Source organism: Xiphophorus maculatus, chromosome 3, assembly GCF_002775205.1.
Source record: "Xiphophorus maculatus strain JP 163 A chromosome 3, X_maculatus-5.0-male, whole genome shotgun sequence".
In the NCBI taxonomy this organism is placed as follows: Eukaryota; Metazoa; Chordata; class Actinopteri; order Cyprinodontiformes; family Poeciliidae; genus Xiphophorus; species Xiphophorus maculatus.
Window position 1 is genome coordinate 16997312 of NC_036445.1, and position 27867 is coordinate 17025178.

General features: G+C 38.8%; 4 protein-coding genes across 5 annotated transcripts; 2 read left to right on the plus strand and 2 right to left on the minus strand.

The window, feature by feature from the left end:
* The first annotated feature begins 1942 nt into the window (after window positions 1–1942).
* On the plus strand, window positions 1943–8491 carry LOC111608203. Its single transcript, XM_023331578.1, has 2 exons — window positions 1943–2382; window positions 3668–8491. Exon 2 carries the CDS (start codon window positions 3675–3677, stop codon window positions 4410–4412), a length of 738 nt encoding a protein of 245 aa, XP_023187346.1. The 5' UTR covers window positions 1943–2382; window positions 3668–3674; the 3' UTR covers window positions 4413–8491.
* An 81-nt stretch (window positions 8492–8572) lies between these two features.
* On the plus strand, window positions 8573–11321 carry LOC111608204 (sperm acrosome membrane-associated protein 4-like). Its single transcript, XM_023331579.1, has 3 exons — window positions 8573–8771; window positions 10827–10985; window positions 11093–11321. The coding sequence occupies exons 1-3, from the start codon at window positions 8717–8719 to the stop codon at window positions 11314–11316; spliced, it is 438 nt and encodes a 145-aa protein (XP_023187347.1). The 5' UTR covers window positions 8573–8716; the 3' UTR covers window positions 11317–11321.
* A 331-nt stretch (window positions 11322–11652) lies between these two features.
* Window positions 11653–21511, minus strand: msh5 (mutS homolog 5). The gene is made up of 25 exons (XM_023331577.1): window positions 21419–21511; window positions 21210–21333; window positions 21015–21095; window positions 20679–20732; window positions 20431–20552; window positions 20227–20336; window positions 19653–19688; window positions 19139–19221; window positions 19001–19046; window positions 18683–18860; window positions 18453–18515; window positions 18233–18361; window positions 18031–18103; window positions 17843–17952; window positions 17652–17732; window positions 17470–17557; window positions 17331–17398; window positions 15625–15743; window positions 15420–15546; window positions 14518–14667; window positions 14241–14315; window positions 12303–12449; window positions 12016–12153; window positions 11869–11942; window positions 11653–11794 (listed from the first exon to the last, which is right to left on the minus strand). The coding sequence occupies exons 1-25, from the start codon at window positions 21509–21511 to the stop codon at window positions 11674–11676; spliced, it is 2490 nt and encodes an 829-aa protein (XP_023187345.1). The 3' UTR covers window positions 11653–11673.
* Window positions 21512–22922: 1411 nt separating this feature from the next.
* On the minus strand, window positions 22923–27322 carry LOC102223577 (SPRY domain-containing SOCS box protein 2-like). Of its 2 annotated transcripts, none has more exons than XM_014473133.2 (3): window positions 26562–27322; window positions 24378–25133; window positions 22923–24302 (listed from the first exon to the last, which is right to left on the minus strand). In XM_014473133.2, the coding sequence occupies exons 2-3, from the start codon at window positions 25099–25101 to the stop codon at window positions 24172–24174; spliced, it is 855 nt and encodes a 284-aa protein (XP_014328619.1). In that variant the 5' UTR covers window positions 25102–25133; window positions 26562–27322; the 3' UTR covers window positions 22923–24171. The 2 variants fall into 2 exon arrangements, with proteins under 2 accessions (XP_014328619.1, XP_023186222.1); XM_023330454.1 differs by lacking the exon at window positions 26562–27322 and adding an exon at window positions 26381–26506.
* Window positions 27323–27867: the final 545 nt, after the last annotated feature.

Sequence of the window (27867 nt, forward strand, 5' to 3'; positions counted from 1 at the left end):
CATGAAGTTCACAAACAAAGTTGCCCTGTGTTGCATTTGCTGGCGTAACATCTGGTCCTGTGACACGACAAACCGAGACACAAGGGGGAGGCGGCGGGGGAATCAACATGTGGCCCAAATTTGAGGTAAACCAAATAAAACTAAATTCAGTTCATGTGAACCACACAACCTCCACAGTTCTGCTTCAGCTACACTGTTAGACCTTTTATTGTAATTTTACAGTAACTTACTGGCAACAGTGTTGCCAGTAAGTTACTGTAATACTATGTACTATACCCATAATGCAATGCAAATTACAGTAACTACTTGTAAAGATGTCTTATGGTAGTTTTACTGGCCTTTTGTGGTATTTAACTGTAAAAAATACAGCAAAGGCTAACAGTGTACAAACTTTGAGATTCGTTGCTTGTAGAAGTGTCCACACAGTTTTCACCTTTTCACATTTAAGGTGTTTACAGCCACAACCTTCAATAAATATCATTAGTGTTGATCTCTGCATAAATCTGGCTGTTCTGTGAAGACCTCAGAGGTTTATTAGAGAATAATCATCATCAGAAAGACCAAGAAACTCTGCAGACAGGTTAAAGACAAAGGTTAAAGCAGGGTTATATTATGAAATATCTAATGAGGCCATGTTCAATCTATCATCTGAGGAAGACGGGGAGACGCACCTGTAAATCCAGAAGCTGCACAAGACGAGCAATAATCAGCAAAAATCTGGCCTTTCCAGAAGAGTGGCAAGAAGAAAGAAGGCCTGACAGTGGAGATGAGGTGCTCTGGACAGATGAACTGTTTTACCACCTACACCGTCTCTCATCCTGAACACACCAGAGATGATGGGAAATGAAGATAAATACAGGGTAACACTGGAAGAAAACCTGCTAGAGTCCACAGGACTGGAGACCAGGGCGGAGGGTCACGACCAGAAACCTTCAGCCAGAGCTGCAATAAATCAATGCAAAGTCCAAACATAAATGCATGTAAAGATTTGACAAGACTTGAAAACTTTCCTTGATAGTAAAGGAGAGTGGACTGATTCAAAATCTCAGGTATTGGATCGGTACTTTAGCTTCAGATTCACTTTTGAAATTTTACTTTTGTATATTAGCTTCTCTACCTCAAAAAAGATTTTGTTTTGATTTGCTCCTAAATTATAATATTTATGCCCTTAGCTGTTTTTCTGTTTAGTTTTTCTATTGATATTGATACTGTTTGTCATGTTAGTAAGTTATTAAAGTATTTTAATAACATTTTGTCCAAATTCTGTTTGAACAAAATAATTCAATGCAAAATACAAAAGAAAGTTTGTCAAACTTAAATAAAAAAAGTGTTGGTATCGATATTGGTATCAGGAATGGTAGCCCTGCATTTAATCTGACAAAAATGTAGCTTTTTTCCAAATAAATTCAATTCAATTCATTTATGTAGCACTAGAGACACGTCACTTTACAAAAAAAGGTCAACTCAATCCAAAACAGATTTCAAGTCAAGTCGATTTCAAACTGATCCAAGTTATCAAGCAGTGCAGATAATTTTTCAGATTAGTTATAAAGTTTTCCATCTGGAAACCCAGCAAATGTCATGAAGTCACTCCTGGGTGGCCATGTAGCAACAATCTGACTGGAAAAACAGCAGGCCAACATTTCAATCTCTAGGTCACAAAAATTACTAATAAAAAAGTGAAACTTTCAGTTGACAAATTCTGGGAAATTCAAGAGTTGTGGTAACTTCCGGACTACTACTACTAATAAGCAGCATTTAATGTTTTACTTGGCATAGAATGGTGGCTAAATTTATAAGAAAATCCTCCCTCAAATCTAGGACTGCGTGTATTTTCAGTCAGCAAAGATGTACATGAATGATAATTTATAATCAAGTGGCATCATTTCCTTTGCTGGGCAGAAAAGGGGGGCTGCACTTTCTGTAACTTCTACAGAAAACACGACTGACTGCTGATGGGTGAGGATAAATAGTCCCACGGTGGGCTCACCGTGGGACTGGCCTGGACCAGCCTCAGATTCCCACGACCCCTCCTCTCCACACACACAGAGGAGCAAGCAGGCTGCAGAGGCGCACAGGCGGACAGCGCGCAGACAGAGAGGCAGAGCAGCGCTGCACCACTTTTTTCCTCTTATTTACTATAAAAGCTACATTTCAGGCTCCGCTGTTGCGCATTGCACTGACTCACACTGTGCAGAGAGGAGGGTTAAAAAAAAACCCCACCTAAAACAAAAACGTCCAGATCTCAGGAGGAAATGAGAGAAAGAGTGGATTAGCCGAGGATCAAGAGTGGAGGAGTGGGAGGAATAACGAAACTCGGGATTATGTATTCTGATAATGCCGAGGAGCCGGTTTCTGCTTCAGATTCACATCCAAAACAAGGCAAGTACCTACTGACTGCATGCACACCGCCTCAACACATTAAACGGGTTATTGTATTGAGCAACAGCGCAGATGGATTAAGATGAACGCTACAGATTCATGCGTAAAAACACTTCTCCTAACTTGAAATACGGCCGGTCTCAATCCGCCCTCTGAGTCCACTCTCCCCTCGGGGGCAAATTAAATTATGAGTTCAGTTCAGAGGACTTCCACGGAGCCGCTTCTTAAGACCGCAGTGAGATCGTGAAGTGAAATCACAAGCGCTGATGGAGTGGTCCAATAACAGAGAAGTCCGGGTTCGGGCTGAGGAGGCTGTGTTGCTCCACAGGGAGGAACTGCAGAGAGGTTGGCATCTCATTAACTCGACCACATGTCTTATTAAAACAGCTATTTCCTGTTGTGTGCAATGCAGAGTAAAGCGTCTCCCTCCAGCCGCCAGACGCTCATTCACAGATGCTAAAGGTGGGCGGATCGATCCAAAATATCGATACCTAGTTGGTATCAGTATCGGATTGATGCTAGAGTGTTAAGATTAGATTAATACTTTAGTTATTTCATGTTTGGTATTGCAGTTTCTCAACTACCTTAAAAACATGTTTCTTGTTCTCATTTATACAATATGAACAAAAATCTGATTTATTTTTCTACTTCTGCTTATCAGATTAATGTGATAAAGCATTTTGTAGACACCTAAAAACTGTTCAAATTCTGTTTTGAGTTTGAGCAAAAACAAAAGATTAAAGGAAAAACCACAAAAACATCTAAATATCAGAAATTTGAAGACATATGAAGCTTGAATAAAAAGTATTGGTGAGATTTGTGCTGTATTTATTTGGTATTGTATTGTTATTAGTATAACACAACTCTAACAGATGATGCATTCAAAAGAAAAAGAAAAAAGAGCTCCGTAGGTTCACTGAGGTCACCCAGCGGATAATTGGATGTCCTCTCCCAAACAGAACTGGATAGTTCTCGCTGCTTCAGCAACATAAAGAAAATTCTCCAAGACTCATCACACCCCAGACATGCACTGCTTGAACGCCTGCATTTATTTGGGGAGACATTTCAGATCTCCAAATACTAAAATCAACAATGAGGAACAGTTTTACCCACCAGCCATCACCATGTCGAATGCTGCCAAGTGGTCGATTTGACCTCGTTGACTTTTTACTCAAGGGATAAGTGTAATATAAGTAATTATTTTGTCTGTGTTTTTATCTGGAGAATTGCATCCAAATTTTGTGGTACAATGTTTCATGAAGATTTTATTCCATTCTGTGTTTAGTCTGAGGATGACGGCTGCCAGTCCGCCCTGCAGCCCTGCCTCCTCCCACTCCTCACCCGTCTGCCTCCCGGCCTGCCACAAACACCTGAAGAAAGGAGCAGCACTCCAGACCAAGCTGCGTCTGGGCTCCCCCCCGGGCGTGTGGCTCATGCTGGGCGCAATGGTGGTGCTGGTGGGGATGAGCGTGGCGGTGGCGGGCTACGTCTCCGCCGCACCGAGGCCGGCCGTGGGCGGCCGTGGGAGCACCCACGTTGAGAGGATGAAGCTGGCCGGGCCGGTGGTCATGGGAGTGGGGCTCTTCATCTTCATCTGCGCCGCCACGTTGCTGTACGAGAACCGGGACCGAGAGAGTCTTGTTCGAGACCCTCTGAACGACCTGGAGGACCTGAAGGGGAGCAGCTGCTGGGAGGATACTCAGGAGCAGTGGGAGCACTCGGATGAGGAGCAGTCAGCGTGGACCAGCCCGGTCCACATTCTGCCTCCCGCCAGCAGTGACTCTCCTCCTCCTGATGCAGGAGGTGCAGCTAATGAGGAGGGAGACCAAGAGCAATATGAGGAGGAGGAAGAGGAGGAGAAGGGAAAGTTGATACTGCTCACCCAAGTTCTGCACCACCAGGCGCCCAATCCTCACCCATCCTCACCCTGCCTGTCCGCTTCTTCTGACCCGGTTCACTCAGATTCAAGCAACTTGAGTGAAATCGACTTTAATGACCGGACAGAGTCTTTAGAGCTGCCCCAGGACTGACGCTCCGCCTTGCACAACCACCGGACTATGCACTGCTCAGTGAAGAAGAGCTTAAGATTTGTTTGTATGTTATAGTGCCTCTGAGTGGCACACTGAGTCACTGTCTCTGAAGGGTGTTTTTGTCCTACATTGCTCACTGACTCATCCACATTTGAAAAATTTTAAGCTGCGCTGTTTGATGTCAACTCGCCATCTTGTCTCACAGCTCCGCCCAGCTACCCATAAAACTCCACTTCTGGAGTGACCAAACATGGACCTGCTGTAAAAGTTATTTGGGTGCCAACGTGGGTGATAAATGCTTCCTCTCACACTCATCCTCTCCCCAGAGGTGGACTTTTCCTTTCTTAAGAGGTTCACAAAAGAGGATGAGCCAGATTAGGTCCTGAATGAGTCTTTATCTTATCTCACGTGCAGTATAATCTTCTCTTTATCTCGGGGAAAGTTGTGTTTCGGTGTAAACAAGAGCAGCACTAAAGCCACACTCCTCTCACTCGACTCCTACAGCCATGCTATTAATACCAGCTGGTGCTCGATTGCAAGATTCGGACTTCTTACTGTAAATTTCAACAGTTTCTTTGGATTCCCACATTCAGCTGTTCACATTCCTCCCCTTCCTTTAGTGCGGCGTCGAGAGATCTGAGAGAATCTGAGAGTGGACGAACAGAAACGAGTAACAGCATTTAAAAACACAAATTCTGGTGAGGCTGCGATGAGTTATTCTTGACGTAACTGAGAAAAATCACTCCTGTCGGTTTGAGTAAGTGATGCCTCACTCTCCCACCATCGCGACCTCTCATCTCCCATCTCTTCATCACCTCGTTTCCTACGCTTTATTCAAATTTTCATTACTCTATCTCAATTCTTGGCTTGTGCACAACTGAGAAAAGAGCACAAAAAGTAAATAAAGCACAAGAAAACATTTGCAAGTACAATTAAAGGGATGTTTCAGAATAAGATTCTGTTGTAAGGAGTTAATATTATCTCTTATCCCATCTTTAACTCTTTGAATTAGTTGAGCTTCGACAGTGAAGATACCAGATAGTCTAAGAGGGAGATCAAGACCAAAGTGGACTTCTGTCATCTTAAAAAACCCCAACCTCAAAAACATCATAGCGGTAGAAAAAAAAAACAATATTTGATTGATTTTTATAAAGGATCACTTTCCTATCAGATTTTTCCTGACAAGCAATCTTTGAGATGTTAATTTTCAACTTGTGCTTCACATGGAAGATTATTGGTGGGACTCCGCCTCCAAGCTCCTTCGCAGGTGTAAATAACTTGAGTATTTTCTATTGTCAAATGCTCAATGCCAACATGAAAAAACCCAAACTCAAACATCCTAGACGCTTATGTAATTATAGTAACAACCTTTAAAATGTTCTAATTGCATTGGACTGTTATTTTATTTTATTTTCTTACAGAAGACACAGAATATTTACAGCTGAAATAAAGCTTAGAGGTGGTGCACTACCAGTAATCTCCCCTGCAAAACAAACTTAAAATACAACTCAGAGCAACTATCTGAAAGAAGATGAATGTACACTTAGCACACAATAAGAGAATTTGTGTTTGGTTAATAATTTCTTTATTCTGACAATGCTTCTAAGTAATAAATCTTATGCTTTCGGAAAGCCTGTTTATCTCCCTTTCAATGGTGCTGCATTTGTAGGCAAAATGTATTTGTAGAATATAGTAGGGGAAATAAGTATTTAACACACCGCTGACTTTTGAAGTTACTTACAAAGAATGGAGAGGTTTGTAATTTAATAAAAATAATTAGCATTTTACTGCATGAAATAAGTATTTGACACAATAGAAAAATGTAACTTAATATGGTTTGCAGAAATCTTTGTTCCTGTAGTTGTTGACCAGGTTACACACGCTGCAGTAGTTATTTATTTTCACCAGTCCTTCATACAGATCTGAAGGTTTTGGGGGCCACTCCAGGAAACTGAAATGCTCCTAAGAAAGATTCCTTAGTTCTCTTGGTGGTGTGTTTTGGGTCATTGTCATCGTGGAAGACCCGGCGATGACCTGAGGTTGTTGTCCCAAGATCTTGCGATGGAATCCATCCATCCATCCATCCATCCATCCATCCATCCATCCATCCATCCATCCATCCATCCATCCATCCATCCATCCATCCATCCTCAGTAAGTTCAATATCCATCTAATGACATGATTATTTGACTCAGGCGTGTTGAAGCAGAGCCCTTAAGGAGTGGATTTGACGATCAATAGTTTTGGTTCCTTGGACAGCTTTTTGGTCTTACCTGTGGTGTGGAGAGGTTGGAGTCTGAGTGTGTAGATAGGTGTCTTTTTATTCAGGTAATAAGTTCAAACAGGTGCAATTAATACAAGTCGGACAAAACTACTTCTTAAAGACAAACTAACAAGTTCATTCTTTCTGGTAGGAAGGGAGTCAAATACTTATTTAATGTGACAAAATGCTGCTAATTAATTTGTTTAAAATCATACAATGTGATTTTCTGGATTTCTTTTACATTCTGTTTCTCACAGTTGAGGTGAACCTACAATGATAATTACAGATTTCTCCATACTTTGTAAGTAAATCGACACTGAATTAAATATTTTCCCCACTGTATATGGGGTTGTCCCATAAAAAATTTCCCAAACTCTCTATGCAAATGTGAAAGTGCTGTTTTTGGTTTCATACCTGAATTGGATGTTTAACGCTTATAGAAACTAAACGAATTGTCAATTTAACTACAAACTAATCCCAACTAACTTTAAAAAAATTAATTTAACAAACATGAACCTCAGTAGTGCCTGTCAGAAGTGTCTCAAAGTTTGAACAAAGAGTGGGGAAAAAAACAATCAACAGGTATGAGTTTTTAGAAATGTAAATTCTTTTGGTGAACGTTTACTTTGGTCTTGGTCACTTTTAGCTTCAGCATCCAGAACCTACTAATCAGGATTTATGCAAAGCGAGGACATAGAGAGCTATGTATTGCAGGTAGGGTATTAACTACTTATTTAGACAGAAACCCAGTTTACAAATCCTGACCTATCCCTTTAAGCCAAAATCAGCCCATTAGCACAGATGGGGAGGAAAGAGGGTTGGATTTTATTTTAATTATCACCAGCTTTTTTCTCTAGTCTCTAATTAAACAGGAGATCAGTTTGAACATTTTTATAGGTACCTAAGGACTGCTAAGTATTTCCTTGCAGGTCGGGCTCATGCTGAGATCCCGCCATGTAGATGACGAGTGAGACTGGAGTTTACAGTAATCTGCACCCATCCATATCAGCCGCAGCTGTCTTGGCAGGAGCTCAATGCTGTTTTAGGATGCAGGATGTATATTTCAGTTGCAGCGGGTGAAAAATGGATCTTGATTTGAGCCGTCAACATCTTCCACAAAAAGAAATCTGCCCACTCTTCCCTCTCACACTTAAGGGGAGTCCTGCTCAGTGTGAGATGATCTAATGCATTTGAATTCAGTGAGAACGAGGCTGTGCTGTGAGGCTGCAGTCACTGATAATTTATTTATAAAACTGAGTGTGACAGTAAACCGACCAGAGGGAATAATGTCAGCGCATATCTAAATGCATGCAGAAATGACTGCCGCTACACAAATGGAGAAATCTTCTCAAACGTAGATCTGTGTTTGTGTCTGTGCAGCAGCGTTACATAAGTCAGCAGTGCAGGTTTTATGCTGCATTGACAGTACAACTGAATCAAATCCTTTACTCTCAGAGAGTATTGTGCTCATGTGAGTGCATTGATACATATCTGAGCAGACGGACAGGAAGCAGTAAGCTACTTAGCCCTGCGCTGACTCAGTATGCAAGTATTTCTCTGTTCCCTATAAGAGAGAAGCTTCAATCAACATTTTTTACCTAGACTTAACCAGCTGGAAAAAATTCTGTTTATTACTTAAATAGAGACACACCAGATCCCAGACCAGCGAAATCAGCTAAGAAGTCACGGAAAGTTAACGGCGCTAACGAGGAGAACTGTGTGTCACTGAGAAGGCATTTACTTTCTGACTGAAACAATATGTCAGCGCTTTAAAGGTGTAACATTGACATTTAATCCGTGTTTAAAACTGCCAATAAACCAAATAGTGTTTTATTATATTAAAAGAAACATTCTATACAACTTTCTATGTGAATTTTATTTCTTTTTCTCTGCAGCTGCTGTCAAAACTTCAATAACCCACAGCCCTTCAGCAGCTATGATTGGTTCTAAAGGTGCATTGCTTAGCTAATCCAATTTCTACCCAGCTCCCACTTACGTGGCGAGTATTCATGGTGCAGTCAAAGGGAGATACCTGCTCAGAATGAAAGGACTACTGTTCTGTGTTTTTGTCATCATGATGCTCACACCTGCTCAAGGTAAGCCGGCTTCTTCCCAAAGTCTGGAGGTGTTTCTGCTGCCCTCAGAGGGGCCTGGGCATTGTTGCATGGGGGCGTTTTCAGCAGCAAGGCAGGACCTAGTTGTCTAAGTAGTGTTAAATCCAACAGCTTGTTCTGTGGGAAGCCTTTACAAATGACTGTAGGGATTACATAACAGTCCAACAACTGGATGTCGAAGTTAAAAACACCTTTCTGAAGGCTACATGTGAAAAGAATATTCAATTAACAACTTACGTTAAGTCTGCAGACTAACCTGCATTTGTGTTTGCTTATGATTAAACTGAAAATTAATATTATGATCAATAAAACATAAGAAAAAGCAAAACATCCACCAGATAAGTAATTTTCATTCCCCGTTTTCTGCAATAATTGCTCCAGAATCAAAACTCATTACCTTCATTATCCGGGGAGCAAAATCTGCTAATGATCATCTTCAGTAAGGAAATGTTGCTTTTCAATATTAAATAAATCCCTGGCTCATCATTAAAGCTTTTCTTCAAATCATTTCTAATAAAAAAACAAAATAGAAACTGATCTACAAAAGTGTTTGTGGTTAATTTGGGCATTATTTTGCAAAATCTCTTTCATATAAAAATTGCAGACAGAATATTAAAAAAAATCTAAAATCAGATTTGTCAAACAGTTCATCCAAACCACAGCTAAACAATTTATTGGATTTACTGTTGCTCTGTCGCTTTTGCAGAATCAGAGAAATAACAATGCAACAAAAACAAAGTTGGACCAAGCCCATGAAAAAACAAAATGTGTCCTTCCCTCTGACTGAACGCATCTTCATTCCTGTTTAGTCTGTTGGGTTAACTGAGCTCACACTAACGAGATCAGAGCAGATAAGGATTGCGAGTCTCTGAAATACGACACAGCTCACACATCTGAAGGCCCTCAGGAAGAGATTAACTAAATCTAAAACTACCTGTGCATTAATGTGCTGTCCACTAACTACATTAACAGAGGAAGTAAACAAATACAATTAAGTGGTATTCTTAAATAAAATAAAACACTCAATGTAGTAACCTGAGGAGGAATAACTGAGGTAGGACTTGCTCATTTTATTTTACAGACAAACTTTCCGTTCATGCCATCTACTTATTCCATTACCTTCTTGCTAGAAAAAAAACTAAGTGACTAACTAACTGACCAACTAAGGTAAGGTATCCACTTATAGAAACACGTTCCCCCGTTCCAGACTGCTGCAGAGTAAACAAAACATTTCTGAGATGTTTAAGTGCTAAACAGAATGTGTTGCATATGGACTAGTTTGGTTTATGTCCTCTTACAACCCTGTAACACATCCAGAACCACTTCAGTAAGTTGACAACCATGCTTGATGCCTTTCTACTAAAACCTTCATTTTAGGTTTTACATGTTTTCATCCTAAAATTCAAAACTTTTCCCCTCTCAGATTTCCTAGGGGGATATTTTCTCTACCGTTTTTCTAAGATCTGGGACCTTTCAGTACAAAATACCCACCTTGAAATGTTTAACTAGTCATCGGGTAAGTTCCACTTATCATGAGGCAACAAAGCTGAAATGAGTTTGTATTTTAGGAGTGTAGTATAGGGTGATTTTACTGCTTTTTTCCAGCATCTGGACTAACATAAACTAGCCTAGTAAGCACAATAAATGCTTTCAGTGTTTGGCATTTTAACCAAACATCTCCAGCTCTGGTTCAAGCTGAATTTTAAGTTTTCTATAGTTCAAAAAGTGGAGAGAAATGGCAGTTTTTAAATGTTTGAGAGTGCATCCTGTTAGTGAGTCAAAGTACTGACAAATTAAAGACACAAACAATCATTTAAGTATAATTCACTATAAAAAAAAAAATACTTCATGATAAAATAAAAGTCTTGAAAGTCATTTTTACACCCTGAGCAGAGGGTTCAACTGTGTCAAAACCCTCAGTATGAAGTCACATTCTTCAGCTAAAGAAAATACATATTTTCTTTCCTTTAAAATCAATTGTAATTCAAAAAAACATAGCTCTATTACGGGATTATCATTGCGACTCATTGTGCTCAGGTGAGGAAGAGGAGCAGCTGATGGAGTTGGAGGGACTGAAACCAGAGGAATCGTACCTGGAGTGTTTCCGCTGCGATCTGGGCTTCTGGGACGCCTGCTACACGACAGAAACCAACTGCAGCCGCGGGGAGCTCTGCTACACGGGCCGAGGGAAGGCAGGTGTGCATCTGTTCATCTAAAGGCACAAAGAAACATGTAAAAGTTAGATTCATAAAGTTTGATTCATATATGGATTACTCTGACTGCACTTTACCTCGTCTCCTCAGCTGATTCTCTGGATATAAAGACGCTGGGCTGTGCGAAGGCCGAGGAGTGCAACGCGAAGACGACGGTGGCGCTTTTTTTAAATAATACAATCTTTATTATGACCAAATCCTGCTGTGACACCCCTTTCTGCAACTCTGCACAAGAATTACCCATATACACAGTTTTTCAAATAACTTTGGCTGGTTTAACCATCAGTCACATCACTAAAGCCTTGGTTGGATAAAAAAAAAAAATACTTTTATTCAGTTGTGTTGTTGAAAAAACACAATTTATGTCGCTTCAAGCAAAAACACTACCAGATTTGCAAAATATTGGTATTGAGTATCAATAAGTAAACACTTGATATATGTAGCACAAACCTTGTACATTTATACAGTAATTCCTTCACAAAATAAACAATGTGCTTGAACTGTTTTTTTACATCAATAAATATCTTATTGTTATTAGCATAACACTCTGTAAACATCCACCTTGTTTGGAGGTGAATCTCCGTTTTTCAAAAAAAAAGCAAACCCCAAACATTTTCTCACTGAACACGGAGCGGAGAAATGCAGAAAGGTGTTTGCAGCACTTCCAGAGTCTAGCTGCGGTTCAGGAGCTCTCCAGCAGAGGGCAGAAGCTCATCTTTCATGAAGCTCTGCAGATCCACATCTTTGTCCTCCAGATCAAGACTCAAAAACTTCTGCACCACAGATTGGCATCTGTTGACAACATACACTTTCTTGTCTCAGATAAGTTTCTTAACTCATTTTACATGAAATAAAGTTCAACAAACCTCTTGGCCTGCTCGTCTGATGATGCTTTGTCAATGCGTTTGATGGGTTTTCCTGTTCGGTAATGTTCAGACGCCTTAGACAGAAAACACAGTCCATCTGTGAGCATGCCCCTGTGTGAGGGAGTGTGTGTGTTTGCATTTCCTGACCTCCATGGCTCTGTGTACAAGGCATGTTGGCAGGCCTGCCAGTGCAGCAATGTTGGCAGCGTAACTGGATTGGCAGATCCCTTCCTTCAGCTGGTACAAAAACACCAACTCATCTCTGTCTACAGCTGTTTCTAAAGTCTAAAACAAAAAACCAGAAACTAGTTTGAGGTTTTGTTCTTCAACTATTCGGTCAGATGTTTCCTTAACATCTTAAAATGACAATATTACAATGAAATGCTGCAGTAGACACATTTGTTTATGCTAGGTTGGTTGTTTTTTCTCCCTACCAGAAAAGACAGCATGCCAGTGATTGGTAGCAGCCCCAACTGCATCAGACTGTGGAAGTTTGTAGCCAACAGGACGTGAGGAACATCCACCGGAGGCTTTTTTAGCCAAAAAGAGACAGATGCAGCGAGTAAAGACAGCCCATCAACCTGAAGGAGAACATTAATGCTACTGTGAAGCTATTGGCCAAACAGCTCTCTTGTAATTCAATCAAAGCACTTCACATAAACTGCAAACAGCATGTTTATTGATCTGCTGTCAGAAAATCAATTAACAAGACGTTCCTGCCAATAAGCCTGGAGAAACAACATATCTTTCCTTTCTTTTAGTTTAAGCAACAGTCTGCAACTATGTACCGGTAACTAAATACTAAAAACAAACAATCCCTTCACATACAGTGTTTCCTGTTACGCTTTATGCTGAACAGATTTAACAATGGAAACATTTGTTTTCATGCTATCCTGTTTGATTCTCTGATCATGTCACCATACACCAGCATGCATCTCCTAATAGAAATAAAGCAACATCAGCAGCAGCAGCAGAGTTTTATGTCTATCAAGTAAATCCATCCAAAACTTGGAAAAGATTTAACATTGTACAGAAAACACTGTTCCTTCACAGGCTGGATTTACAAGAAATTAATTGTTCTGGAGCAACAACAAGCAAATAACACAACTTCTTATTTATCAGGAATCATTTGTTCATATGTGGCACTGTGATGTGACATATGCAACAGAAAAAAAACATGCAACATCCTTAATGTCTTTAAATATAATCTATCAGAGGTGTGAGTAATAGTTTAACTGTACACTGTTGTACTGACTCAAAATTCTGTTATTTTTGCATTTCCACAACATTCTGGATGTCTGAGAACAAAACATTCACCTTATTGTTTTTTATTATCATAAATGTGTACATACATCAATTATGTATGATAATAATAAGATTACTGAAGTTGGCTTCAGCATAAAAAATTCTGTGCAGTGTTTTTCTTATATCTGTACTAACATAGATCAGCTCTACTTCAATTTCTATAACTCTTTGATTCTTTAAATGGAGTTTGTTATATTTATACAAAGGGGGAAAAAATATTGTTTGCTTGGTGGCATCTAAACAAGAGTCAATTCAACAACAAAAGGTTCAGATTAAAATCCGGATCTAGAAGACGTAAGTTTTAAAGCTTTGAATGACTCAGCACAGTTACAGGTGGCAAATTAAAGAACAATGTAAAAAAAAGATCTTATTTTGTCTTTTAAACAACACAATAATGTCTGGAAAGTGTAACGCTTTCACACACTAATTATATTTTATCCAAGACCAAGACTGCTTATCAAACTCTTTGTTAAAGGTTTACTCTTGCTTCCTAAATTATCAGTCCCAGAGTTCATTTCCATACAATCAAGTAAGGCTGCACAATATATCAAATAATCTTAGTGTGCATATTCACAATAATTAAGTACAACTTTGATGAGCATCTGGTAGATTGTTATATATTTCAAGGGGCATACCTCTTTAAATGTAAACTGCATTTGGCCAGTTGGATTGGCCTTGATGAGCTAAATTGAAATAAACTTCAATCAACAAAATGCTTATGCTCAGAGAAAGTGGTGTAGATATTATGATAATGAAGAGAGAGCGAGAAAAATTTGTGTTAATCACAATCAATATAGTCAGCACAATCAGTAACAGGAAGTAAATTATTTGTCCTCCTGCCCTAACATAAATGATTAAACAGTCAATGCTTCATTTCTTCTACAATGGTATTATTTTGTTCATGGGTTTTTGTCAGAGAGGAAATTGCATGGATTTAAACAGCAATCACAGAGATATTTATTTGTGCAGATTTAAGCATTTGCTGTTGTTCTCATTGAGTCTGGTTCTGCTTTATTTTGAGGTCATTGGATTTCTTGCACAGAGTGCTGCAACAATTTTCTTCTTACTGTGTTGGTGCCCTTTCCAAACTCATCAATGAGCACCAATGAGCTGCCAGTGCTGCTGTTAAGAGCCAGGGCCATCTGGAGAAAAAGAGCAAACCCTTAAAGGAAAATTGCTGTTTCTCTTTGTTCTTTGTGTTTGCTCCAGCTGTAGAAAGAACAACCTGGGTTTATTAAAAACATGTAACAGGTGAAGATTGGGAGCAAATGCACCACTGTTTAAAATGTATAAATCCACATATAGAAGCACATGCTGGTGGTTAACAATGTATCTGTGACGTACCTGGTTGAGATCTATCATAAAGGTGCTGAGGCCCACAGACACGGACTCTCTGCTCTGCATGCGAGTGAAGATCCCGTCCACCAGACCTACCTCTGCCTCTTTAGCAGGCACGTCTGAGCCAATCAGAGCCATGAACACAATCAGACCCACCTGGAAATATGAAACAGCAGGGAGCAGTGACTGCAAGGCCACATATGGACAAGCGTGCTGAAAATGCCACATCGGGTTTTTCATAAAAAGTCTCAGTCTCTGAAAGCTAGAGTATAAGATGAAAACAAAATAGTTGTTGCTGCTAATTTGGTTAGAGGGCAATTATTTTATTCATATAGGCCCAGGTTGGCTTGGATCCTCCTCCTTAATAAATGAAATCATTTGAAAACTTTTTTTTGTATTTAAACTATTTGATAACATCATGTGTGACAAGAAAACAAAATCCGAAGGGAGTCAAACACTTTTTCACGACACTATTTAACCCAAAAGTAGGCCAGTGACTACATTTTACCATGCAAATGATAAGTGCCTTGGTTTAGATTTACATTAATTTATGTATTTTATCAATAACTAAACCAAGTTAAAAATCTTACATCAGCAGATATGGTTATCTGAAATTATTCTAACTTTGGGACTTCAAGTAAAACAGTCATGCATGTAAAGTTTCATTTAGCAATACAGTATATAAAATATTTAAATTGGTAAGTTAAACAAAAAATAAGATGAAATTGTTCCTAAAATTTTTCAGATTTAATATATCAGAGAGCATATTAAGTCATATACTCAGCCACTTATAAAAACAAAGAGTTGAGAAAGGAGCAGACAGACATAAAATAATTAATCACAGTTTTAATTGCACCATACAGATATCTCGATACTTGTTTTTTATGGCCAGGATCAGATGCTTCTACCTGTTTGAGGAAGATGCTCTTGCCAGATGAGTTTGGACCAGTGATGACCTTGATTCTGCCCTCTGATTCAGAGCTCTGGTAGGAGTTGGCCACAAACACCGGAGAACACAGTTCCAGCAGCGGGTGTCTGGAAAATCAATACAAAGCACAGGAAGAATATCTGGGTCCATCTTGCAAATTAGTCACCACAAGAGGGAGTCGGTACCTTCCCTGTGTTATTGCTATTGTTCTATGTCTGGCGAGCTTGGGTGAGGAGTAGCTGTACTCCTGAGAGGCGCTGCTCATCGCCATCAGACAGTCCAGCTCAGCCAGGATATCCAGTACCTAGACAATTATTACAGTGAATATTTTAGGCTTGGCAGAGATAAAAAAGCAACTATACTTTTTTCAACCATTGCACACAACAATACTATGGACTGAAAAAGCAGATTAAGCTGTAATAGTGGCATATAACATGGTTGACAACACTGAAGCACAAATTCACAAAGCTATTTGTGCACATTAAATCTGTGCAAAGTGAAGTTTGTATGTCCCTCTAATTCTCAAGCTAAATGCAAAGAAAGATGTCCTCTAAACTGTATCGTCTCTATGCATGTAGTTGGGGAAAGGTCTGCCTACTTTCATTGCTATCCTAGAGCAAAATGTCTTTGTCTGAAATACTAGAGCTGTTTGCAGTTGAGCGTACAGAAAACTTAGCTACTACAAGCTGGTGGGAGGTTTGACGCAGGTGGAGAGAAAAGGAAAAATGTGACCTTCTGCACTGGCAGCTTTACAAAAAAACAGGGCACGGATGTCACAGTAGCTAGAACGGATCTTCTCTTCCGATTAGGTTTTTCTGAAAATCACGTATCTTGTAAAATAAGTGTTTAAAGTTGTTTTTAAAAACAACTGTGTTTTTTTTGTTGGTTTCTTTTTTGTAAAATTCACAATACAAACCTGATTACTGTGAAACGTTCAAAACAGAAAGAGTTCACAAGCAGATTATTAATCATGAAGCTTAAATAAACTCAGATGAGACCTGGAATTATATACAAGTGCAAATAATAGGATGTACTTCCTGTCAAGAAAGCAAAATGTGATCAGTGCAGTATGTATTTATATAAACTAGATGGAATAATCTTACAATCTGATACATTTTAAATTCAATCTATCCTTTTAAGTATTGAATGAATATATTGAGGGGATAAATTCTTCCCCTGGGCTTAAAAATCTGCAGTGGTGCATTAAAAGCATCCACATCGAGGCAATTTGAACCAGATTCTTCCCCCATAGTCAGCTGAGAAGAGCCTCATCAGGTCAACATCTGGAGCTTCCAGCGATCATTTCTACACCTGCTGTGTTTGTAGCTGAGCTGAGAACAGCTGTGAGCTGATACACACCAGGTGCAAATTGCTTGCAGCTGCTTTCACTTGTTTGCACGCAGTTACTGCAATCTGTGATTTAAATCCAAGGCAGAAGTAAAGCAGCTAGCACATGCAAAACATTTGTAAATATTTATCAGTCTGAGCAAGTGTTATTTCCCAAATTGCCCTCCAGAGAGTTCCATTTTTATGCAGTGAGAATCCCTATATAGAATCCCTATGATAAAACAAAACGTATTGCTTCTATTACATTTGCCTAATAGTTGATACACAGACTATCCATTAACAACAATGCATCAGCTGACCTTAAACTTCCCCTTAAAAATAACATTTGCAATGATCCGTTAAGAAACAAACATTAAAACTTCTAAAAGGTCTCCATATTTGTTTTTGTTATAAAGTGAACAATTTAATTAGATGAAAGCATTAATCACAACAAAGTCCACCCACATGCATTAAAAGCTTTACACTGATGCCAACAACAATTTTATCACAGTGGGAGTCATTTTGAAAACACTGGAACCTGCTGTTCTGAATGACGCCCACCAACCTGATACAGAGAACTGCTCCTTTCCAGGATGGCACTCTGCAACTGTGTCATCACTGCAGTCTCCATGTCTGAGAAACAAGATATTTACTCTTAGCTGAACAGAAACCAGAAAATTGCTTGGTGAGGGAAATTAAAAGACCTCTAATGTCACAGTGCAAGTCTCCCAGGAGGCTGTCCAGCTCTCTGGTTCTTTGACTACGGTAGTGCAGCCGGTCGTCTGAGAGGAACTGGCTCATAGAAGCATGCAGATGCGTAAAAGACAATGTTGACAAGTGAGTTAATGTAAAAACCTGATCAGACCTTTTGACCACACAGACACACCATGAACTCAAGTCCCTCCATTTCAAAATCCTCTTTTTCCACCATGCTGGGCAGTCGAGGCACAGAGAGCAGAAATCCAATCTGGAAGGAGAATTTTACCTTGTTGTATTATCAGTTTTCATAATTAGAATAATATGAGTTATAACTGGCTGAGGTGACAAAAAAAATCTAAATATGTGGAAGTATCTGACCAGGGGGAGGTAAATGACACAGCAGGAGGAGATTCGAGAGTCCAGATGTTCAAGCTCTCTTCTGGCAACATCAGTCAGGAAGTCAGACAGCCCCATCATCCTCCTTTTCTCTGAAAAAAGTAGAGCCAAGACAGAAGCACATAAAGATCCAGCACATCAGAGCTGAATGGGTGAATCTGTGTGCATACTCTCATCAATGGAAAGATCAACGTTGGGTTTGACAGTGAAGCGGTTCTCTTCTAAGCTGGCATCAAAATCCACCTATAAAAATATTACTACACTCATTAACATCAACTCTGTCCAGCTTACAATAACAAAATCCATAAGATCTCAATGAAAGTATAAAGTTTTATGAGTAACAATGGATGCAATTTAAGAGGAAAAACTCACAACTTTGTTTATGAGAGCGGCGATGTAGTGAAGATCCTCAGAGAGTTTCTCACTGATCTCCCGAAACAGCTGAATAGATTGAGGAAGGTGCCGCATTGAGTCCCTGATGCACACTGCGCTGTATACCGTCTGACATCCAGACAGAAACATATCAATGTTTTAGAAGCTGTGTCAAACAATAAAGACACATAACAAAGCTACAGAATAGAATGGTTCCAACCTTGTAGAGAGTCTGCCAGTCACTGACTTTGGTGCTGGAGAGAGTCATGCGACGCAGGACACCCTAACATGTACAGATATCCATGAAAACTTTCTTTTCTTTTAAGGATATCTTATTATATACAATGCTTTACAAAATTATACACAACTCTTCAACCATTTTCACAACCTTTCATGTAACAACCACAAATGTTTGTTAAAGTTCAGTTGGTTTGAATACCGTATGAATACCGAGAGGCGTTTAAAGTGGACAGATCCAAAGTTAGTTACTGGTATGTTTCTGATGTTCCGTATCGAGGCCTGCAAGGTGTTCAGGACGTCCGAGTTTCGAGGTGAAGTAAAGAAACGGATCACTTCCTGTCTTCTGTACAGCACTGCAAGGTCTCGTGTAGGTCGAAGAAACCACTGACTGTCAGACAAAAGCAAGAAAAATAGGATTTCTTTACACTGAAATATACCAAACAAAATATTTACTTGTTCATAATTTTGAAGATAATCATGATACCTGAATTTGTTTTATTTTGCATCACTGAACTTATAATTTCTCACCGTAGCAATTTGGATCCAAATTTGCTCCTACATCGGTTCAATATTCCTGTAGTGCACACAAACAAGAATTAATTGATATAAACTGTTTTAAATAAGAGGAAATTACATCAGAAAAGTTCTACCATCTGAGGCGCTTACCATAGAGACTTAGTCCTTCCTTTTCACCTGACTGCAGTTTGTAGACTGATGGGTGCAGATCTGATTTAAAGATCTGAAGTACACTAGAACAGAAAAAACACCATCATATACAAAGCTAAGCATAGTTGAACTGATTTACCTTTTTACTCATTAAAGTAGAATGCATTTATTTTACTTTATTTAACTGAACTTGTAGTGAAAAAAAGATAAAGCAGAGACAATCAAATAAATCTCACAAAAGTGAGAAACACTTAAATGACTTTATTTTAAAAATTACTGCTTTGAATGTAAAGTTCTGCATGTTTACCAGCTGCATCTGTCACTGTTTAAATAACCTGATTTAAGTGATGAATAATTTGTCATTACCATGTCAGAAACTAATTGTTCACTAACTTTGATCAGGTGTGTTTCTGTCAGATAAACATGGTGACTACAGAACACTAAAGGCCAGGATTGAATAAAAGATTGTTTCTAAGGTTTAGATTAATTTTAAAGGTATATTTTGAATACTTGCCTGTAGGTGTCCCGGTCGATGTAAACCACTTCTTTACTATAAAGAGAAAAAAAAACAGACTAAAATTTTGACCTTCTTTTATTAAAAACATTTAAATCACTAGTCTTGGAAATATATGACTTTAATAAAAAGTATCAGAGATTTTTTTTTTTTGGCTTAATCAAATGCTATAATCACTCAGATATCTCTCAGAATAAGAGACAAGCAACACAAAAGGGTTTAGAACCACAATGAATGAAAACAGAGTGTAATATAAAATCTTCTGAAGTAATTTCAATTTACATTGAATTATGAATGAGATTTACAAATATTTTATTTAATTTATTTCCATAATTTGTCAAAATTCTAAAATATTAGGAAAAATTAACTGATACACGGGTTAAGCACACTGGCACGTAATGTTTTGTTTACAGAACAAAATGGAAGTAAATTGGGATAAAACACAGAAACATTTTGATGAAGGGGCAGCTGACTTGAAGTACCAAGAAACCTTTTAGAGGGCCTCATACTGGAATATAAACAGACACCTTAAGGTGCTTGTGAGTGTGTCTAACTGCATGTTTGTGTGTCTCACAGTGTGTAGGCATGAAACTGCAGGATTGGGACTCCAACAGTGCTGTCTTCCAGTTCTACTCCCACTCTCCTCCTGTCCAGACATTTCAGCAGAGCTCCCACTGCCCTAAGCTTTCCAACAGGAGAACAGACCCTTTCAAATGCTAGAACACGACTGATTCATATCTGGGCTATAAGGACAGGGTAACATAGAGATCTGGCTCACCATCAAGGGTGAGTCAAAGGTGATACAGGAGGAAAGATAAGACATTTTGTCCCTCTCTGAAATGCAAGCTGGGAGGAAAGGCAGATGGGCGGAAAGAAGCCTCTGCTTACCGACCTCCAGACCTGCAACATTTAAACATGATGAGCAATTTTATGTTTGTTTTTGGAAAATATTGTTTTTTTCTTATAAATCTTTAGCCTGAAAACTTAAGAGGAAGTATGGAGTTTGTAATTGTGTATATTTTTTACCAAAGTCAACATATGGATAAGTAACCACCTCGGGTTTATAGTGTGGGTCAGAACCTGAAATCCAAAACATGAGTTTAGAACAATCCTGATTAACTGATTAGTTTCACTTAGTCCTGCAGCTTTCCTAATTAGGATAGCTGGAAAAACAGGACACAACCGCTTTCACAATCAGTTTTCCTCTTATCACATTTACCAGCTGCAGTGTCAAACATCTCTAATCTCAATAAGTTCCCTTGACACAGAAACAACTCATCCAACAATACATTCAAACAAAATACTTAACATTTTTGTTTTTCACTTGTTATCTGATATTAGTGCTGTTTTTTCAGAGCTCACCAAGTTGCTGCAAATATTGGGTCAAGCAGCGTTCCTGCTTTGCACTGGTTAGAATTACATGGGGCCTGACCTCCTGAATGACTTAACAACAGAAAAGAGAGATGTGTTGGAGTTTAATAGGAGACGAAAAATAAAACGCTGCTTAAAAGATGAAGCTGTAACCTCATTTGTAAGAGTGAAAGGTTTGTTCTTTACCTCTGGACAACAAGTGAAGCTCATAGTCATCAGGAGAATCCACCATATAATGTAAAGACGAGTCTCCACTTTCGTAGAAACAAAGGCCCAACTGTCCCCGCTGCACTAAAACACTCAATAAAACCTAGAAATAAAAAATGTAAATATCACAGAGTTTATTCTGATGCTTTTAGAATCAATGCCTCCAGTAGTAAACAAGTCCATCTTACTGCTGCTGTGTCATCTTCCTCCTCTTCATCTAGATTGCTGCCAGGGTCCTTGAAACCTATGGCTCCTCTTGGATCTTCAAGGGCAGCTGCCATTAGTCTGTTAAGAAAGAGCTGAATTAAGCTGATACTGGATAACTCTAAAATGTAATGGTCCTTTTAAGCACTTAGAGTACAACTACCACAATTGTGGATTACTTTGTGTTGATCATTTACATAAAATCTAAGTAAGGGAGGTTAAGATGAAAAGCTAATTACTGAGATGTTTCTGATGTTCCGCTAGGTGGCTTACACCTTCAGGACATCCAAGTTTTGAGTTGAAGAGAAAAGACAAATCACTTTCTATCTTGTGTAGCAAGGGTCAGAGAATACCTGTGACAAGACAACAGCAAGAAATGTTGCACTAAAATAATAAAGATGAATAAACCCTATAAATATTCAACTTAAACTGTGTATCCATACATATTTTTGATCATTGGTCCCCACTTTGTGTTGTAATTATTTAATTGATGCCTTGTAGCTACAGAACTATTTTTAATTATTTACATCATTTTTTTAAATCTTCTGATATGTTTTAACAGTAGCTCATTTGAATACGTTAGAAATAGTAATTATATCCCCACATTATTATTCATGAGTGCAGGTCTTATTTGTAAGTTCAGTAAAAAGTCTGAACTAAATTTGATCAGCTGTAATTATGAACCGTAAAGTACCTAAAATTACCAAACCTGAATTACTGTGAAGTCAGAATTGTTTCAGCAGCGTTTGAGATTTGTAAAACATTTAATCTGACTGAAATTATTATTCTAATATATATATATATATATATATATATATATATATATATATATATATATATATATATATATATATATATATATATATATATATATATATATATATATATATATATATATATATATATATAACACTCTTTGAAAATATAAAGTAAAAATAAAAAGATTCTGTATAAATACCCTCTACCCAACCACCAGCTACGAACGTTGACGACTGTAGTTAGCAAGTTAACAAAGTAAGCTAACTCGTCTTAGCTAGGTCATAAATGTTTTTCTTTCCCCACCAGATCAAACCGTGTTTATTTCCGTACCTACTTGAGGCCTATCTCGTGAATAAAACTAGCCTTAAACTTTTCCACACGCCTCTTAAAGCAGCTCTTATATTATTACGAAGAAAAGTTTTTATTTGTGGTCAAAATCCGAATATTCAGTGCGCCTTTTCTCTCGCGAGCCTTTTCCTCATCTTGTTGCTGTGGCAACAACGCTCTCCCCATCCCCGTCTAAAAACATTTAATACCTCTGGCAGCAGTTGGATTTAATGCTTCTGTTTTTAAATAAACTTATAAAAGAATCACATAAATTTATAGTATTTCGAGACTGTTTTAGTCAGCCCAGGCTGTTTTGGTGAACGTGTTTGCATCAATGCGCGGTCTAAAATGGTCTAAAAAGGACAGATAGACATAGAAGGTGAATTTCACTCTCTGTTCTCCAATTTTGAAGCTTTTATTGTCTTTGCACAATTTGTTTTTCACATAAAAAATATCCAGACTACAACTAAATGAAATCTGTTCAAATCATTTAGTATAACAATAGCGGTTCAGACACAGTTCATCAAATACTGGTGGAGTAATAATTGCACCATCAAGTATTACCTAAAACAAACAGTGACACAGAAATGACATGTCAGCATCAATATACATGCATGTTTGGATGGCAGAAATTGGTAGATAAGTTCAAAATAAAATTTTTGACTGGCCCACATTTTGGAGTGGCCCAGTCAAAGTTCAGGCTTGAACTGGAATTTGAACCTGTGGGAAGAGGATGAGGTGGCCAGCAGTAATAAGAAGTAACAAGAAGGATTAATTACCTGTAATGCCAATGAAGATTTTACCATTGATTATGGAAATCATTTTTGACAAGTGATTTTTTTAATTAAAATGTAAACATTGTTTGTTTTGTTTTTCAAAGCTGATACCCAGTATACATTGTTTTATTGCCTCTTGAGACATACCTGTCTTATTCCATATCAGAAATGCACTTGTTGGTGGAAATAAAACAATATGAAATTTAAATCTGCCAGGTGTGGATAATTTTGTGCTTAACTTAATTTAAAACTATGAATTCGATGACATTTAGGGAAGAATAATAAATACATTAAGAAAACTAGAACTTTTCCGTTTTAATCATTTCAATAGCGTGAACAAAAAAATATGCTGTAAAATAAACAACAAGATACACGTGCACTCATCATTGGATGTTTCTTACAACTCATCAAAGTTGCATTTTCTGGATCACAACCTGAAATCACATTTGCTTCAAAGTATTAAAATCAATTTCAACAATTTAGGAATATTGTTTTCAGCATGACTGTTTTTAAGCTTAGCGTGACATTTCCATCTACCAGCTTGAACAGGCCGTACTGACGATGCTTTAATATTTCAGAAGTAAAAGGAAAAAAGAAAGATCTGATACCTGGAAAAGGTTTATGTATCCGCAAGTCTGGTTTATTAAAACAAACATTCAGACTATTTACATGTGTTTGTAGTTGAAGGAGTCCTTATCAGGCTTGTGTGAAGGTTTTTAAATACCATTATCCAAAGTGAGTTTCTCAATTATAAAACTATCAATAAATAGTTGATACAATACAGTACAAACAACTTGCTGGTATTGCACAAACAATACAAACAAATGTATTTAACAGAAAATGCAAAAGCGTTTGCATGTAAATGTGCAAGGGAATTAGAAAGAGGAAAGCAGGTAGTGTTGGAGTAAAGGTGGTAGAGGCAGTTTGTCCACTTGGTTCTGCCCTTGTTGCCCTAAATTCTGCAGAATTGATAGTCCACACAGAGCCTTCAGGGCAGGAGGATTACCTGCAAATGTAGTAGAAACAAATATGTCAGTATTAAACTTGGTTTGTCAAGACAATTCAAGTGTTGGGCCCTTACGTGTAGTTCCATTCAGATAGCGCAATACAATCTGTGCTCCTCCTCTCACGCTGCTTACTGCTGGGAACAGTTCCACTCCAGGAGGAAGGCCCCTGAATGCAACACCCAGGAAGCTGCCATGGACAGCAAACCCCAGAGTCCCTGCATCAGCATCCAGGACCAGCTGGACGCGTTCAGGAATACGGAGAGGTGCATCTGTCTCTTTGCTGTGCAGTGAGTCTGAGGATTTCAATCTAAGAGACCCCCTCCTTTCACACGGAAAACACGCCAGAGTTTCTCCACCATGCCAGAGCTGATTGGTTTGTAGTTCCCATCCCCAAGACAGGGAATCTCCACCCACCAGAACTTTATAACCCGAGTCTTGCAGAGGACAGTCCTGCCTCGAAATTCCTATGACTGCATGACTTCCTCTGTGCTCAGGGTTCCAAGTTACCTCCCACACATGGAGCCCACTCTCCACCCCCACCTCGGCCCTGACCCCATCGCTGCTGAGCTCGGCAGGTGCGCGTGTCACTTCCTGCTTGCACTGAGAGAGCTGGAAGTGAGGAGAGTGGTGCTGCGAGCTCCAGTGTGAGCGTCTGTCTCCTGGAGACACTGCGGAGGAGTTCAGGATGAGGGCGACTCTGGACGAGGTTGGGACGGCCAGCGGAGGGAAAGCTGATGGAGAAGAGGGGACTCCGTCAGCTGCTGGGCCGTTCAGCCAGGCAGACAGGATGAGACCCATTAGGATGAAGATAAATCTGTGTCAAAGAAGAGCTGTGCAGGAAACAGAAAAACAAACACGCTTGTTAAAAAGAAACAGGGTAAGGCCAAGATATTTGACCATGAGTTAAAATTAACATGTAGGTCAGCAACTGGTGATAAAAGTTACAAATAAACACAGACATGGACAACAAAGATAGTCTAAGAAGCCTTGAAATAAACACGACTTTCTATTTATTACCTCTGGTATGAGCACATTTATTTAGCATGGGAAATAAAATCCATCAGTCCTCAAAAAAAAAACCCTCAATGATAGGGCAATGGTTGGCAGCCCTCTTATTATTATTAGTAAGACAGCACTTAGTATGCTTAACATGTGGTGGAAAAACATAAATAAAAGTCCTTGCAGTGGCGACATTTATCTAGGGCAGCGTTGGGTTAATGCAGTAGTGGTGGGGTGTCGTTTGATCAGTTCCTCTCTGAATTAGTTTTGTGTTGTTTACATGTATCAGTAATAAGTTGTGTTGAGTAAGCGCACCCTGCTTGCTGCTGATCTTAGCACGCCTCGTCTGAGGGGATTTCCAGGATTTTGATTGGTTTTTAGGAACTACGGCACAACAATCCTCCACAGGATCCTGATTCAGCGTAATGAAAAATAGTTGAAAGAAATAGTTCACTGTGCCACATTATATTCAGATTTTTCCCAGGAAAAAGGAACTCCTGAATCACTAATAGGAAGTTGCAAGAAATCAGATCAACTTAAAAGTAACGTTTAAGCTATAAATGTTTGGTTACATTTATTTTTTAAAGGTAATGGTAGAGGTACCGGCAGTGGTGGCTTTCGATATGGGCGACATGGGCGAAAGCCCAGAGTGGCATCTTATGGGGGACGGCATAAGCGCACACTTCCTTCTTCTCCCATCCGGTCCTCAAATGCCCCAACTCTTAAGTGCCCCCAAGCAACAAATTCGTTGCAGGGTGGGGGGATGGGGGCGTCAGAGAGGCTAGGACCGCCTCTGGGTTCATGGGATAAAAAGTTACATTTTCTAAAATATAGCAAAATTAAGCTTTTGTGATTGAAAATTTATTTCCAGGCTTTTTGCACATATTTACCAGTGAGACCAACACATTTGTCTGCAACAATAGATCAAATCCGGGCAAAATATAAATAATGTCTCTGGATGTACTACACTACATTAATTCAGTGATGGAAACATTCCTGCTTTTATTGGATTTATAAATATATTACAGGCATTAATCTCTATCAGATCCCTATACCGAATCAGAATGAAATATTTCACCTTTCACTTCACCGCGTCTTCCTTCAGATGGCATCAACTAAATTTTGATGAAACAGAAATTTGTGATAAATGAAAAACATAATTAATTTAAAGCTGCTGCTTCTCTAGCTGGCTCAGAGTATTTCATCTGTAGGGTAAAACAAATAATATCCTGTGGATGAAATAAGAAGTTGAGTCTTACCAGTTGGTTTGGGTCCTACCCTCTGTCTGCACAGCTCTGTGTCTCTGCTTTATAGTCATCTCTTATCAAGCATCCTGCGGGTCTTATCGCTGCCCGGTGAGGTACCACCCCCGTCTGACCTGGTTTTTGGTATCGACCTCCGGGACAGGAACAGCACAGTCCATCACTTGGGTCTGACGCCATCCTCGCAGAGACAAGGACGAGAGATCCGTGACGTGTTTGTAAATAAATGAGACGGATGCTGGACGGAACGACCTACATCCTCATCACTTTGCCTGCATCGACCAGATTCAGCTGCTTTTTTCCTTCCCTAGCGGGTTCTGCAATGGATGTAAACATAAATGGCGAAACACAGGAATAAAATCACACTCGGGCTTTTGATTAACAAGAAGAGAAAAATGAAATAAAATCCAAAGCGGCTCATTATGTTGGAGCATAAAGGCGGCGTTGGCGCAGGCAGAGCGCAGGGCTAATAAGCCCTGCGTAGAGTCTTACAGGCGAATGTTCCCTTCTAGTTACTGATCAGACATTAGGGTTTTAATTTGTCAGTCATTCAGAACAACTTATATAAAAGGCGCATTTATCTGTGAAACTTGGTATGACACGTTGAAAATGCTGTTTCTATAATCTAATATCTGGGGCTTTTACCAATGTCTGTACTTAATTTTTGGGATGGACTGTGTCTTGTAATGTCTTGCCCCTAGTTATTATTCAGAACTCAAACAGTAGATAGGTCAAGTTGTGACAGTTGTTTCAGTTTTAATATGAATTATTTAGCAAATAGCAATGCTTTTTCTTTTTCTAACTGACAGCTAAAGTTTAGTATGCTGTATGTTTCACCACAGAGCAATAATCTCTCCAGCTTTGACTGTAAATTAAAAAATGTATTAGGTCTGGTGCAACGATTTTCTTCTGAAAGATTCCTCAGCAAATATCACAACAATTATAACAGGTTCTTCTTCTCTTAGCATGAAATTTATGTTTGAAGTATGTACTTTAATTTGCCCAAGACAAAAGTAGAACATAAAGTAGATAAACACATTCTGACATCTGCTGCTGTGTGTATTTATACTCTTTATAGATATCTCTTATCAAGCAGAGGGTTAAATTAAAGGAAAAAACTCAAAAACTGAAAAAGAAATTCACTCTTACCAACTTGACTAATACAACTTGATTAAATGTCACATAAAGGTAAAAACAAATAAATAAATTAAGATACATTTTAATTTATTTTCTGCTAATTATAAAATTTATTTCATAGTTATCAGGAATACACATAAAAATGAGTTGTACAAATCATCTTGTT

Coding starts and splice junctions, on each gene's coding strand:
- LOC111608203 (XM_023331578.1), top strand. CDS start 3,675: ATGACGGCTGCCAGTCCGCCCTGCAGCCCTGCCTCCTCCCACTCCTCA.
- LOC111608204 (XM_023331579.1), top strand. CDS start 8,717: ATGAAAGGACTACTGTTCTGTGTTTTTGTCATCATGATGCTCACACCT. Junction 8,772..10,826: donor GATGCTCACACCTGCTCAAG/GTAAGCCGGCTT, acceptor CATTGTGCTCAG/GTGAGGAAGAGGAGCAGCTG. Junction 10,986..11,092: donor CACGGGCCGAGGGAAGGCAG/GTGTGCATCTGT, acceptor TCGTCTCCTCAG/CTGATTCTCTGGATATAAAG.
- msh5 (XM_023331577.1), bottom strand. CDS start 21,511: ATGGCAGCTGCCCTTGAAGATCCAAGAGGAGCCATAGGTTTCAAGGAC. Junction 21,334..21,418: donor AGGAAGATGACACAGCAGCA/GTAAGATGGACT, acceptor TTTTATTTCTAG/GTTTTATTGAGTGTTTTAGT. Junction 15,547..15,624: donor ATAGCAATAACACAGGGAAG/GTACCGACTCCC, acceptor TTGATTTTCCAG/ACACCCGCTGCTGGAACTGT.
- LOC102223577 (XM_014473133.2), bottom strand. CDS start 25,101: ATGGGTCTCATCCTGTCTGCCTGGCTGAACGGCCCAGCAGCTGACGGA. Junction 24,303..24,377: donor CTATCTGAATGGAACTACAC/GTAAGGGCCCAA, acceptor CTACATTTGCAG/GTAATCCTCCTGCCCTGAAG.